The sequence below is a fragment of the Nipponia nippon genome, unplaced genomic scaffold, assembly GCF_047370975.1.
Source record: "Nipponia nippon isolate SJK-2023a ecotype South Korea unplaced genomic scaffold, ASM4737097v1 scaffold_15, whole genome shotgun sequence".
Taxonomy (NCBI): Eukaryota; Metazoa; Chordata; class Aves; order Pelecaniformes; family Threskiornithidae; genus Nipponia; species Nipponia nippon.
In genome coordinates this window covers 8,790,001-8,805,000 of record NW_028262331.1, presented here as the reverse complement: position 1 = coordinate 8,805,000, position 15,000 = coordinate 8,790,001, and the positions used below count along the sequence as shown (strand labels likewise).

At 40.5% G+C, this 15,000-nt stretch overlaps 1 protein-coding gene across 19 annotated transcripts in view; it reads left to right on the top strand.

The window, feature by feature from the left end:
• Positions 1–15,000, top strand: part of BCAS3 (BCAS3 microtubule associated cell migration factor) — a 373,805-nt gene that overhangs the window by 197,135 nt on the left and 161,670 nt on the right. Inside the window, exon 24 of one of the 19 annotated variants that reach the window (XM_087752416.1) lies at positions 4,055–4,604. The exons of the other annotated variants lie outside the window; for them this stretch is intronic. Coding sequence (XP_087608542.1) covers positions 4,055–4,122 — 68 coding nt within the window. The 3' untranslated portion in view covers positions 4,123–4,604. Of the gene's footprint in view, positions 1–4,054; positions 4,605–15,000 lie in introns of those variants that run through there. 19 annotated transcript variants of the gene reach the window in all.

Genomic DNA, 15,000 nt, shown 5'->3' with positions numbered 1-15,000 from the left:
TCCTTGTGGCAACAGTATTGGTCATTCTTGGCATGATGGGGATAAGGGGAAGTGCCTGGCAGCTACTATTTTCTTTCATCTCTTCTTCCAGTTCTTTTTGATCGTTTTCTCATGCGAAGTCTTGTCTTGTTTTCAGGCAGTTCAGGGAAGATTTGTATTTATAAGCAAACAGAGGATGCAGCCCTGCTTACCTCAGATAGCTTTTACCAGGAGCAGCGATTCCCAGGCAGTCTCTTTCATTTGAGGTAATAATGGTTTTAGGAAATTCGTAGAATGTTAACAGTCAAACATCTTTTAACCACCTATCGATGGAGTGAAATTTGGCAGATGACAGAGGAACCTTGCGTTTTATTTCTAAAGTCTAAATAGCTTGACAGCTGCACAGAGTCCCTTGAATTTATGAGATCTGAATGTTGGGGTTTGGGGTTTTTTTCATGTGGAACCCAGCAGAGTCTCTGATGGAAACCGTTGACCCTTCTTTGTGCTGTTTCTTTACTGTCTCGTCAAACATCTGGAAAACAGCATGTTTGCAGTCATTTCACAACATAATTTTGCATTTACATCATGTGTTATCTGGTAAAAGTTTTCTTGTTTTTTCAAGGGGGGGAAAAAAAAAGGAAAAGAAAAATCAGCAACTTGAAGGCTGCCGTAAGGTCAAGTGGTGACGGTGGATGCTGCCTGTACTAAACATATGTTTAGCTCAGAAAAGCTAAGGCAGTTCCCAAAAATTTGGTAACCATTATAGTACTTCCTAAGTCAGTTCCGGATGTCAGGCCCTAGGTGGAGGGGGAAGGGGCCGCGCCGCGTTTGCTCCGGCGTTCCACGAAAGGGATTTAGCCTGGCAGCTGATGCAGCCAAGGAGCACATCACGCAAGGCAGAGCTAGACAGGAAACGCTTCTGAAAGTGCTGTTTTGAGAGAGGATCATGAGATCAGGCAAGGAGCTGTGAACTTTACATGCGACCGAGGCCAGATAGCATTGCACTAGCCACCTGAGGGCTTAGAAATAAGAAAGGAAATTAAAGGATCATTTAAGTGGAGTGGGACCAGACAACTTAAATGACAATCTTCATCTTTGAGAAAGGAACACTGAAGTATATTGAATTCTTTGAAGTAAAGGAGCGCGATTGATGTAGAGAATATTTTTGTTACATTCCATGCTCCGGTTTAGCAGCTCTTCTAATATAACCCGTCTCTACTGAACCACCTATTTATAGCGCTCAAAAGATTTGACTTTTGCGCAGATTGTGTCTCCCTAAACTGAATACTGTGTGCTCCTTTGAACGATCTGAAATTAGCTACTTAGATAACATCTAAATTCAAATACATATTAATTAATAAGCATAATTGGGAGATTATTTACTTGTATTTTGATTAATGTGAAGTAGTAAATGTTTTTGTTGCTCACGGTAGCCCCTTGAAGTGTAATAAACTTGGGTGTGAGCCTAGAACCCTTCAGAAGCTCATGATGAGTTAATAGCAAAGGTTATATCTCTTTCCTTCCCCTTTGTTTGGTGTTCAGGATTAAGCCTTTGGTCAGAAGCTGCTCTCTCCCGGTGGTGCTCTCTGTGCTTTACGCAGAGTTTGGCAGAGGTGGGGTGCAAAGCGATACCGGTCCTGCCACTCTGGGTCCCAAGGAAGCCAGTTAATAACTGACAGAGGCCCTCTGCTAATGGGATGCTTGCAAAGCGATGAAGCCCACTGCTGCTAAAGCACAGGACCAGTATACTTTCTTAATTTAAATCAGAGTTAAACCCAGAATCCAAAGCTGTGTTAAACCTACCATTGTAAGACACGCAGAAGCTGACTTAGCTATGGCCCTACATCACACCGTAGGGATACCAAGCAGTGAAGCACATGCAAGAGACCTCAAAATCTGGGCCATGTAGAAGCATTTGCAGGTGCCCTTCTTTACCTCCCAGCTATAACTGAATCTGTTCTACAGTTTATGTAGTCCAAAACGTCAAGAAAAAAAAAGTAGACAACAGTAAATAATTCTGGTTTGTTGGTTTAGGACTGTAGAAGGTTTTTCTACAGTAATGCTCAGTTTCAGTGCTGGAGCCTGCTCCCTGGGTGGATGTGATTTCTGGACCTTCCTGAGCTTTGGAAGTAGAAACGGTGGAAGATTCTTCTTTTTCTGTGATCTTTCCATGTATGGCCATAATCGCTTTATCTACGTGGGCCAGGTTTCCAGGTACCATAGAGATGAGTCTTAACAGGGAAAAAATTGTGGATGGCTGCAATTGTGGTTTTGGAAAAGCTTGCTCTGAGATTTTTGTTTAACAGCTATTGGATAGGAGGATGCTTAGTTTGCTAATTTGGATGCCAATACTTAGTACGGTTTTACAGCTCACAGTTATTTCATAGTGGTACTGGCATCCAAGCTACTTGGGAAAAAGCAGAAAGGTTTTGGGTGTGCATTCAGCTTTTTTCTGTGATGTGTTTGGCAGGCATTGACGCAGACTTGGGAATTTGGACAATTCTAAGGAATAATAATGACTATTGAAATATTAATTGTTTCTGCAGTTGGAACATCGCGCGGTAGTTTTAAAGGGATCAGATGCGGGGAGATCGTCATGAGTACAGATAACCCATGCAGCTATTTTCCTTTTAAGATGACATCTGTTTAGTTGTGTTTATAAATAACCTTCTAAAACAAAAGAAACAGACAAAATACTTTCCTCTTCCATTGCAATAATATAGGAGGTGTCTTAGGAATGTGTTATCTTTTATCAATTTCCTCATCCTCTTCATTCGATGTCGTCATATATTGATCTTTTTCTCCAAAAATTGTAGGATGTCAGCACCAGGTATTCATTACCAAATCTGTTTCCTTGAATGCTTTCTAGTAGGAGGTAGAAGTGAAATACGCTGAATTAGTCGAACCAAGCTCAAGGGCGATAGGGCGTTTCCTCTTTATCAGTAAAGAACCCTTTACACAGTGAGAACAATTTGTGTGCGGGAGGCTTTTAAATAATTTCTCCGAATGCAAGTCCTGCTAAGCCTAGAAGGTAGTGATGGTTCACTGACTTATTATTTTTATGTAGGCCATTCTTCCTTGAGGCCACTAAGCCTTCAGGTTTCTCCAAGCCTTTAGTGGTCTGCACTTTGCTGTTATTCTTTCCCTGAGAGTGCTGATTAGTGACTTGCGGTATGGATGCTGATTTATCGCAGCCGAGAGTTGCCCCTTGGGGGCTGAGCAGAAACACTCATGAAGGAGCCCTGATTAAAAAGAGTGGTAATGAAGACAAATGTTTCGGAGGGAGTCAAGAGCAAACCAGGCCTTGGCATTCCCACTGCTCCTCTGAGCTTTTGGAGAGGAGGTAACAGTGGCCAAAGGAAATATTTTCCCCTTGTTGTTTATTTCTCATGGCACTGGAAAAATTTTTCTTTTCCTCCTGGGTGTTCTAACTCTCACTTGTTAACTGCTTTTCATGCAGGGTTGCAATTAACCCTTGGCAGATACTTACCATGTTCCCTTTATATTCACTCTATACATAAAGAAGTTTTTATGTTTTGACCTGTTAACCATTTTAAGATTCTTTAAACTTGACAGTTTCATCTAATTTCTCACGTCATTAAATCGTACTTTATTTTCCAACAGTCCATTCACATGAGGTTTAGTGTTTGTTTGATATCTTTAATCATCTTTTTTCCGCACTGCCCTTTTTAATAAGAAAAAGAATGACAAAAAATAATGCTTACAACCAAGTTTTAAATCAGAGAGAGGTCAGAAAGTTCCTATCTAGTGTTTACCGTGTAACTAAAGACAGATTTCAAAAGCATATTGGTAGGATCTAGATGGTCCGACACTTCTATTAACTAGGAATTCAAAACAAAAATAAACTTAATCATTTCACCCTATTGTAGTTTTTTAAATTCTGTGGGGTTTTTTCATTTTTAGAGATCATCATGGGCTATAATTAGTATATGAACTAAAAAGCTGATTATGTGGAAAAACATGCCCTGACTTTATTGGTCATTGTATTATGCGTGCAGGGATTAGGTAGGCCTATTAAAATCCATCCTAATCTCGGCAGTTACTTTCTTGTCAGATTTGTGTTCACGTGAAGATGCAGTTGATCCAGAGAGGAGATACATCCGCTGTAGGAGTACTTATTAAAGAAGCAGTGACGGGCACCGAGCTGCACTGGCGTGCCTGGTGCACCTTTGGTCTCTGCACCCTGCCCAGGTGTGGTGCAGGAGCCAGTTTCTGAAGAGGAGCTGGTATTGTTGCACGGGATTCTTCCTTGTAAGGTGCAAGACTTTGCACTTGTCCTTGTTGAGTTTCACCAGGTTTCTGTCAGCCTGTTCCTCCAACTCCCCCTGAGTGGCAGCCCTGCCCTGGAGCACTTCAACACATCCTCCTTTGGCGTCATCTATAAATGTGACGAGAGTGCGCTCAGTTGTCTCTTCCAAGTCAGTGATGAAGACATCCCTGGACAGCCCCCTGTGGTACTCCACTTGCTCCCAGGCTCCAGGTAGAGCGTGACCTGTTAATCACTACTTGCTGAGCTTGATTGGCCAAAACGATAGGCAAAACCAAAAGGAAAATACGGTTGGGAAACTGTGACTGTGACCTCGCATCTCAGACACGTAAGTCTGATGAACACCACAGAGATGGGAGCATTAGTGAATGTGGGAAGCCTTCCTGTGCCATCTTTCCAGCTTTGGTAGAAGTTGTCATTCCCCTTCCTTCATGAAACCAGCAGTGAGCTGAACGCTTCCAGAGCGGTGAGAATGTGTGGATGGCCCTTTGCATTCAGTGAGAATTTTGGGGTACTTTCCAAATGTTAATTAACTTCCTCATGAAATTTTATCTTACGCTTTGCTTTAGAACAATATTCTGACCTATCATGCAGAAACGTTCTTTTTCTTTCTAAAACAGTGCGATAAAGAAACAGCTCATCCAGGAAAAGAACAGGGAGAAGGATTTTCTCTGATTGACTGGTCTCGTTCATGATGCACCTAAAAGGTCAAAGATTGTTTTGAGAAAGTATTTTAAAGGATGGGTCTGTGTTTTCTCTCTGTCTGAGAATCTACTTACAACTTCCATAGTAGTTCTTGCAGTGTTAAATAAACTTGCTGTACTAGGACATCTAGGGCTACTATTTAATCAGTCTTATACTTCCAAAGTATTAGAATGTAAACGTTTTCCAGCATTAGGTTTGAAAAAGAAAATAACAATTAAGGTTCCTTAATATCACGTTGTCAAACTGAATTCTTTTGTGTGGTAGTGACATACAATGAACCAACATTGGGGACTGCGCACTTCACGATAGGTGAAAGATTGTATGTGATTTGGTGCCAGTTTTTTAAAGTAATTGCTCAACTACTTAGCTTTGAAAATCCAAATGATGTTGGAAACTTTCAAAACTGGCTAAGGAACCTCAAAGGCTTGTAAAATTTTAGAAGTAATTTTTGAAAATTTATTTTTGAAGATTCCGTTTTGTACACCTCAAAATTCCATCATTTTAGCAGTGTGAAGTTATCTGAACTTACTCCACAATTATATAGAATTCAGGAAATATTGATTACTTATTGCTAAATGAAAAGTCACGTGAGTTATTTGACATTAAAAATTGTTGAGTGTAAAGGGGAGCTACATCTTGCTAGCAACAGTGTCTGGAACATTAAAAGATCAGAGCAACTGGTGTGAGCTTAGTGGCACCAGCCTTTGTCTCTGAGCCATTGCACTGTTCAGAATTTTGGAAATTTTTGGTTTTAAATCTGATTAACTTGTGGGTGTTGGAGAGCTAGTTTGAGGCTGGCATTGCTGCACTAGTCAGATTGCATCACCATCAGCTGCCCACTAATTATCAGGAAATTTATAGCTGCATTAGGTAAATGTCACTTCACTGCAGTGGCCTGGAATAAGAGCGTTTTCTGCTCTGAATTAGCACCATCGGCACGTCTCAGTGAGAGTCTATCCAAGCACGCTAAGGGCTTTATTTATGCACAAGCGTATTAGGGTTTTAAGAAAGGGTAGCTGAAAGATGTTGTATTGCTTTTTTGAACCGTAACATCTCTCCGTCATAAATGTGTATTTTTTTACTCATTATGCATAATCACATGTAAAGTGTTTAAAAATAATTTGGCAATTCCAGAATGGCTAAATCTGCATTCAGTAACGTAATATTCTGCATATACTTAATCTGCAGGAGCTCTTCAGAAAGATAATCCAGAACACGGACTACTTGGTCTGTATTCCTTTTGGTAACGTTCTGTGTTAGGCGATGTAGTACTCGTGCAAATCTAAGCAAGTATTCTCAAATGTTGCAGAATTAAATAAGATCTCCTGGATTCCTGTTTCTGAGTTGCTCAGTAGAACAGTAGCCTCTTTGACTGAGGTTTTGGGCACGTCGTTACCGCTGTCTTTAAGTATGGAAGCAAGGGTGCACAGTTGTCCCTTCTGATGCACAAACGTCTCTTGGAAAAAGCTGAAGGATCTCGCATCCCTGAAGACAGAAGAAACTTGAAGGTTAAAAAAAAAATATACAGATACATAAAAAAAAACCCCACTGTCATTCTTAATGCACTGGAAATAAGGTTCCTAACTCTTCCCAAAAGGTTGTCCAAAAGACCATCGTGAAATTCATTGTGCTTCAGAATGATGCCAGAATAGCTGAAGAGTTTTCCACTGTGAATTCTCTATAAATACCAGAGTGAACGATGGCTGCTATTCTATGAATGACAACATCTCAACAATTACAACGAACTATAAAAATAGAAGGCTAATTAAGAAATGCTGACTGAATTCTAGACAAACTTATCCTTTACATCTGTTTTAAGATACTAAATAGCTTTAGTGGTCCTTTTGCATTTTTCTACCATAAAATCAACCGTAAACTTTTGAAAATTCATTTTTTTCAAAAATCATATGTGCTTGAGCTGTGCCTGGTATATATTTTTCAGATAATTTCTAAATCCCTGGTTTTTAGAAAACTGTAAAGAGAATCTTTGGACTTTCATTTACAGGGTTGCTTGCTTGCTTTATAATAAATAACATGCAAATGGACAGAAGTGATGTTTAACTAATTTTCTGCTGTTCCTGCTGGGTGATAACCTGGAATTATGTATATTTCGTATTGTTTTTAGATATCCTCCCAAAATGCTTCCTTAATTACGTCTCCTTTCACAAATAATCCTATAAAGCAAGAAAACAAAATTGCAGGCAAAGCATTATTTCTATTTGCTGAGCCCCGATGCACTTTCTCGATCTTTGGATGTTTGTCTATGCAGGAAAAGCACCTGCCACATGCTGCTATTACATACTAGGTTCACTATAGTTAATTAGAAAGTAGAAGAGATTTAAAGAAAGTCGCTGTCCAGTATTAAGCACTTGGCTTCCCTTCTGTTTTTACTCTTGCTGCTTTTATGGTTCAAAGTGATACAGATCAGACAAAGCTTTTGCATACTGTATTCAGCGGGCCTTTCTTCTGGGTTAGTAACACAAGCATTGACACAGGCCGACTGAACCACTTACTTCAAAAGGATCTTTTTATTAGATAAGAGCAGATACTTACACATCGTAGTCAGAGGAATATAATTTTTACAAAAGACAATTCTGTCTGCAGGTCTGTTTCAAGGTTGTATTGAAGTTGCTTCCCTTTGTTCTTCATAAGATGTAAAACCCCGCGCCCCCCCTTCTGCCAAAGCTCCCAATTCCAGCGTGCAAGTGAAGGACTGATGTTCTGGAAGTAAGTTCAGTCTTAAACAGGTTTAATGCAGGCATTAAAACTGCCTTGTGAGAGAAGACTTCATCTCTTCCCCCTGCATAGGTAATGGTGTGGAGTTCGGCCCAGTATGTTCAGTAGGAAAAGTGATTGCTTTGGGTTTTTATATATAGTGTGTCTCAGTGTTTAATTACCTTGTCTTATGTGAGGGACAATTTTACTTGGGAATTTTAAATTTGACTTGGGTGGAGCAAGATCAAACCATAAAAGCAGACATCAGTCAGCTGTACCTCATAAGCAGCTTTATGTTAACGTACTGCACGCAGTTCTGATGATCCACGTTTCTTACTGAAAAGCCTGTCTTGCTCGTGGTGGTTTGCAGGGCTCCAACAAGCAGCCAGGGGGAAACTGTTCTCCCCTGCAAGGCTGTATTTAACTGTTTGTGTATGATACCTTAGTTATTGTAGTGAAACTTTATTGACTTACCATTGTACCAGTTGGATGCTAAAGGTAGGGAGGAACTAAATATGAACCTGTTGTTTCTCTGCATCATTAATGCCAGACTTGTCAAATTTTTACCTAAGCGCTATGTGCATAAGTAGTTCTTAATGGCTGGAGAAGTGCTTGGTTCATGGCAAAATTGAAATTCCGTTGATGTAAATGGGTATCTTCAGTCATAGCCATCCCAAAATACTTGGGTTTTTTGCTGAAGACATTGTTTCATCATTTAAAGCCAGTATTTGGAAGGGCCTTGAAGCCTTTATGTGAAAGGACAAAAGAGCTGAAATAAATAACATTAAAGGTTATGACACAGAGTCCACTGGAGATAAAAATTATTGTTACCGTATCTACCTGTATATGTATACATACATACGTGCATACATTTATCTTTCTAGTTTGCATCACTTGTCTTGGAAACAATAAATGCACCTCCCTGTTTAGGAAGTAGGTACCATTTGGATAATTTGAGCTCAGCGAAGTCTAAATTGCCTCTTTGGATGTTGATAGATCTCCACCAAAACTTGGGAAAGCTAATTGTGTGAATCCTACAGCCTTTGCAGTAAGCTGAGAAGCAAGCAGAGGTTTTGAACCGCTGCTGGCTGTTCCTTCAGCAGCACCTGACTTTCTAGGGCCTTTCCTTAGCCATTAGCGATATGGATTGTGAGAAGATAAGACCCTGACAGAAGAGATGTGTGCGCATATAGCGCACATAGTATTTAAAATCACCTCTAGAAATGAGTTTTAAATCTCTCCCTCATATTTTATAGTATGTTAGGGGTTCATGGTGGTATTTAGCTTTGTTGCCAGTGAGAGAAGCATCGGCAAAGTCTAGATTGCCATTTCCAAAATCCACCATTCCCTGGCTCTAGTGATGAGCTGCCCAAGGATGGTGTTTTCCCTCTAGGTTCTCCCTCACTGTAGCTCCGAGTTCGGCCCGTCTGAGGGCTGCACTCATGGTCTTTATAAACCAAGACGATTCTCTGTTCCAGAAGTTAAAACATTCCCGAGATGGCAAACAGCTTAGAAGGTTTGCTTCAAAAGATGCCTAATTACTCTGTGTATTTATAGCATTCATTGTAAATGCCAGTCCGCAGGGAAACAGGTAAGCACGAGGCAAGGGCTGGGAGAGGGAGACGGTGCAGACATAGGAAGGGACAAACCCCTGAGGTCCGTTCGGTCCGTGATTCCGATTGCTGGTTAATATTTTGTCAGCTGGGCAGGTTGCTGTTCTGGAATGCAGAAGCGTGTTGCATACATCCGTGTAACAATCAGTGGAGGGCTTCTCATCTGCGATAGTAAATTAATAAACAGCCAGACTGTTCTTGCATAAAACTTTTATACTAGTGCTTTTCTATAAGAAATGACCTTATATAATTAGGTACATTACAGTAGTATGAATTTATAATAAATATATAACATGGCATTTGGATATTGCATGATTTAAAATATCGTTATGTTCTAATTTGGAAGTGTTCTGACAAACTCTGACTGGGTAAAAGACACTTTTTCCTCTAAATTTAACCTGATTGATCACTTTGCAAACGTGTTATTAGTTTGATGCAAGCAGAATACAGAATAGGTAAAATAACCTCTCATACGAAACAAATGCATTTTTGATGATAGTGATTTATTGCTAGCATTTACCGTGTTTTATATAGAGCCGCTCAGAATTAAACATGGTGCTTTAAAAATACGTTATACAGTGTTCCCAGAACATACATAATTTTGAGCAACTTTACTGACAATTGCTTTTTTATGGGCCTTGATGGAAGCAAATGACAATCTTTGCGTTCCCTGGAGGAGCATCTATGTTTGCAGACAGAGCCGCTGTTGTGATTTTATTCAGGATCTAAGCACAATCTCAAAATTTTGGACTAGTCGGAAAGGTTGAGGTGTGCGGTGCAGGGATGTGGCAGCTATCCTGCGGGAGTCTGACTTCTGTCTTACCCCGTTTGCATTGGCCATGGTAGCCCGATTTCGATGTGATCCGTAGGACGGCTGCTCCCAGTCCGGCATCCTCTTACCCCGGGGCACTGCTGAGGTGAGCTCCAGTACATTGCTTACCCGCCTGGCTCTTAAATCCTCATTAACTAGCTTGACAACACGAAAGCAAGACACAGGACACTTTTATTTGGTCTAAGTTTTGGGCACCGTTAGAGAGGAGAGAGCCAACACTTCAACAAGCGTCACAGCCCCTTTCTCTTTTTGGAAGGCTGGTGCCGGAGCAGTTCCTACTCCACACAGCAGCTTGTTGAATGCAAATAATGAATGTTAATCCAGCCTCATTGTCCCAGGGTCAAACACACACACACAAAAAAAGCCATCAGTCAAGGTGACAGCTTGGTAAATCATGTTTGTTTACCTTGCATATTAGGTTGGGGTTTGCCCCCTGTTTTGAGCTATCATTTTAGCGGGTGCTTTTCGTTCTCTTTTGGAGTGTGTCTAAGAGCAGGCTTCCCAGCTGAGTTCAGTCTTCCTCGTGAGACGAGGACTTTTGTCCTCTATTTGCTGTTATGCAATATTGTGCTTGCTTTCAGTGATGAAGTAAAGGGGAAAAAATTGTCTGCCAATATGACTGTGATATTTGGATGATTTATCTCATTCCTCTTCTCAGTAACCTAACTTTGACATTATTCATGAACTCCAAGCCTTGCTTGCGTTGTTCTTGCTAGTAGAAAACATAGCAAGGATGTAGTGGGTAATTGAACCCAGATGCACCGAAGGCTGCTCAGCCAGACTGTTATTTTAGCCTACACTAGTAGGTTTTTTAATACGCGTTTGACCTTACTTTGAAACATTCTCAAAATACCATACTTTAATACCAATTTATATACTCTTGCTTTAAGATGGGGTAGAGTTATTCGAAAAAGTAATGAAACACTTTCTACCTGTTAATACAGGAGATACAGAAAGAGTTTGGGAGTTAATTTATGTATCTAAGGAACAAGTTTTACATGCTGCCTTTCTAATTGGAGCGTTATCGTGTGCCTGTACTGGGGATCATTACCATCAGGGAAAATGTATCTGTCAGCTCTCGCGCTGCCAGTTGCATGTGCCTGCCTCTCGCAGCAAGGAGGCACCTTTGGCAGGAAGGTTTGAGGTACCCAGTGATACGAAAATTTACCAACAGTCCGTTTCAGTAAGTTATTAAACAGAGTTTAAAAGACATGGTACATATTCATCTGAATTACTTTTAATGGGAGGTAAATGGTTAGGGTATGTGTTCTGTGGGGTTAAGCTGCGTTAGTTAAACAGCTTAGAAATGCATTCCTGATTTTAAAAAAGAAAAAAAAAAGTTTCACTGCCAGAATGGTAGCTTGATTTTGACATACATGTAATGTGCTTTCCATATCCACGCTGTATTTTTCTAAAGGAGCTGCTAATAGCAGGACAGAGCAGAGCCGTATTTCCCTCCTCAATACATGCTTTGTAAGTAACAACTGAGCACAAAAAAATCTTACGTATAATTGAATTTCCTGTGAAGATAGCATACTCTTTCCTGCTTAAACAGAACTGTTTTTCATTCGTTATTGCCCCAGTGAGGTGGAATCGAGGTTGCTACCTTTCTAACGTGTCTGTCTAATTATTCTTTGTTACGTGATGGCAGGGAGTTTAAGTTTTGTGGTTGTACATCAACAGCTTGAAGTAAAGTAATAAAGAAACAAGGTTTTGTGGTAGATCTTGAAGTTGAATACTTAAATTGATTAATCTTTTCAGTTTTACTCTAAGGTTAATTCTTGTAACTGCTCTTTATGAAACAGAGAAGGGATATTGAAAGTGAGTGGGTTGAAGTTATTTTAAATTCTTCTTAAGGTATTGCTGTACACACTCGACGTCAGATCAGCTGAAGTGGTGCTGCCGTTGGTTTGAAACTGTGGTCCATTGCTTCGTGTAAAAACCGAAGCTTTAATCGGACTGATGGTGGCAAACTGCTTTAAACCTGTTTGGCTTTGGGCAGTGCAGCTTAAAATATAGAAAGCGAGAAATTAAAAATGGTTTAGTGTTTTTCTTTCTGTTCTCTTATCAGAAATGTTCATTCAGACTATAACAACTGTTAGAACAAGATAACAACTTCAGGCCAGCTGTCAAATGTTTACCATTATCAAACCTCTCCCTAGGGTAAGATGTGACTTTGGCTCGCCTCACCGGCAGTAATTTAATTTTTCCTTCGTTCTGACTCGGAAATGGCAGCATTTTTCAAAGCTTCCTCCCACTGATGGCTGAAATTTTCCTTGTGAAATGATTTCCACCAGTCTTGAATCTTTCTTGCTTCTGCCGTCTTCACCTTTACTGATGGTTCTGCAACTCATCACCAGCTATGCAAACTGACAGTTCACATCCTGGGGCAGCAGCCGGGTCTGGCCTGCAGAAAGGAGCAGCCTGACCAAATTTACGCTCACAAGATCTCTTAATTCACAAAAGCATTTGCTCTAGTTCCTGTTCTCTGCTGCAGGGGCTTTTGGGGGGGCGAGCAGGAGAGCGTTCGGAGGGGAGAGGGGCACTCTTCACACTCTGCTGAGTACACAGGCTTGCGAGATGAAAAACAGACGGAAAGAGACATTTCCAGCCATCTTGCTGATCTATGCAGGGGTTCACTGAACTGTGCAACATAGCACCAGACCCATGTATCATTTAATGTGCTAATTTCTTCTTTCTTCTTTTTTTTTTTTTTTTTTTTGAGTGAAGGAGTTTTTCATTTTGTTGACAAGCATATTAAAACTAGAAGTGGAAACAGTTAAAAGAGAGCCTAAAATGTAAACTCAGTATCCACCGGTTACTTCCTTCTTTGATATTTAGAGCTATGGAGAGATCTGCTTAGCTTTGAAAAGCCTCTGACAAATGAGAACAGTCAGAATAAGTTTTCTATTTGGTCTGAACTGCACGCAACATCATGATATTTTTTTTTTTTTCCCCCTTCCCTCCCAAGCTGAAACATATGCCATATGCTTGCCCAAACGCTTCCCCTTCTTGCACTGGGAGACAGATACGAAACTTTTGTTACATTCTTTTCCTAGACAAATATTTTGTTCCTTCTCCCTTACAGCCACTCCCTCCCACCCAAGGCAGTTTGCAGCCAGAGAAAAGTGATGCTTCCCCCGTAGCCTCGCTGCAGCACAGCCATTAGCGCAGCCGGGGTGTGCTTGCTCGGTAGCAAAAGGTCATTCAAACACTTTTTTGGTGTTCTTTGGCGCTCTGTTGGAAGCTTCTCCTAAGAATAACCCATTTTACATTTTTGTGATTACTTTGGAGAAAAAATATGCAATAATACCAGAATGGAAATGGGGGGGAAACAACATTCCAAGTAATCTGATCGCACTCCTGTAGTATTTGCTTTGGTACTTTCCTATCATTAGCTATCCAGTTGCTTAAGGAGCAGCTGCACAGTCTGGTAAATTAATATATGTTGTAGTCAAAAGTTTAGACAGAAGGAAAAGTTAACTTAGCTTGTACTAACATAGACGCTGATCTCGCTAACTGGTATTCTAATTGAAGGTGGAGGAATTTTTAGCTCTTCTCATGTGTAAGGTAGTCCTGTCTCTCAGTAATGGTGGAGTTTTACAAAATATATATGTATTTCTAATGGCATCTCGTGTCCTTAGCGTTAACTCTACTTCTGTTTTCTGAGCTTTTAGGTATTGTGAGAAGTATATGAGAGATTTGCAAACAGGGGCAAGGAGGGGTCGGAGGTATCAAATGTGTGGATTCCAGCAAGCAGAGCACCCTGCCTTAGAAATGTGAATTAATAGGAGAGCTTCTTTCTGCATATACTTTGAGGAGCGCAAAATAGTGGTAACTGGTCGAGGTATTTGTCATCTTAATAAACTGACAAAATGGAAAAATAAACACGGATCTTATCAGTCTGCATTTTTGTTCGGAATGAAAGTGTTTGAAGAAAAATCATAAAGGAATCCATGGTAGCTCAAGGAGGTTAAACTCAACAGTTGTTTCCTTTGAAGTGTATGACCACGAGGTTAATTGCCAAAACTGCTTGTGGAAAAGGTGGTAACAATTTAACAAGACTGTACAACTGCAGCGACTCAGATGAATATCAGGTGTTTGCAGATGGTTTTTGGGGTTGGTTTTCTTTTGCCTGACAGGAAAAAGGGAGAAAAAAACAGAATGAGAACCAGGGGACAGAGCGGGAGAAGAAAAGCCCGACTAAACAGCCAATAATTCCTTGTTTGCTTTGCCAATGAGGCTGTAATTGGCCGGGAGGTTAATCGCAGCCTGTGGATTGGCGGGCGGCAGCGCTCGCTCCGCGCTCGCTCCGTGCTGTTAGACAGGAGGCGGCAATTACTAGAGCTTTCGCGTCTCTTCTTTAGGCTCGCGACGACTCTGATTTATTAATCCCAGTAAGACTGCTGCGAGGAGTTTACAGTTCAAGGCGCGGGTTTTGTATTTCTGCTGCTTGCAGTCAAGTTTATTCCAGAATTTATTTTTCCAGCTCTGGATCAGTAGGTTCATTTGTCCCTTTCTGAAACTGCCATACTTCTAAATCTTTCTTAATTTAGTGGGAACAAAGTCTTTAAACATGGAATTCCCTGAAGCCCTCCAGAAACCCAATTAGGTCAATGCACTATAATTGGAAAGCTGAAATCCCTTATCATTAGTTACACTGGGTAAACAGAGATGCAAAAGTGTGATATAAGCAGAAGTAGGAAAAATCCTTTTAATGTTGCTTTTCGCTTCTAGAGGGAGACCCTTATGATTTTAACAATATCATCAGGGTATTTTAATTCTGTCGTTCCTTCTCAGAGTTCAGCAGCGGGTTTTTTCCATTGTTATATTTTATATCTGTAGCAATTTGTGGAACTTGGAAAATG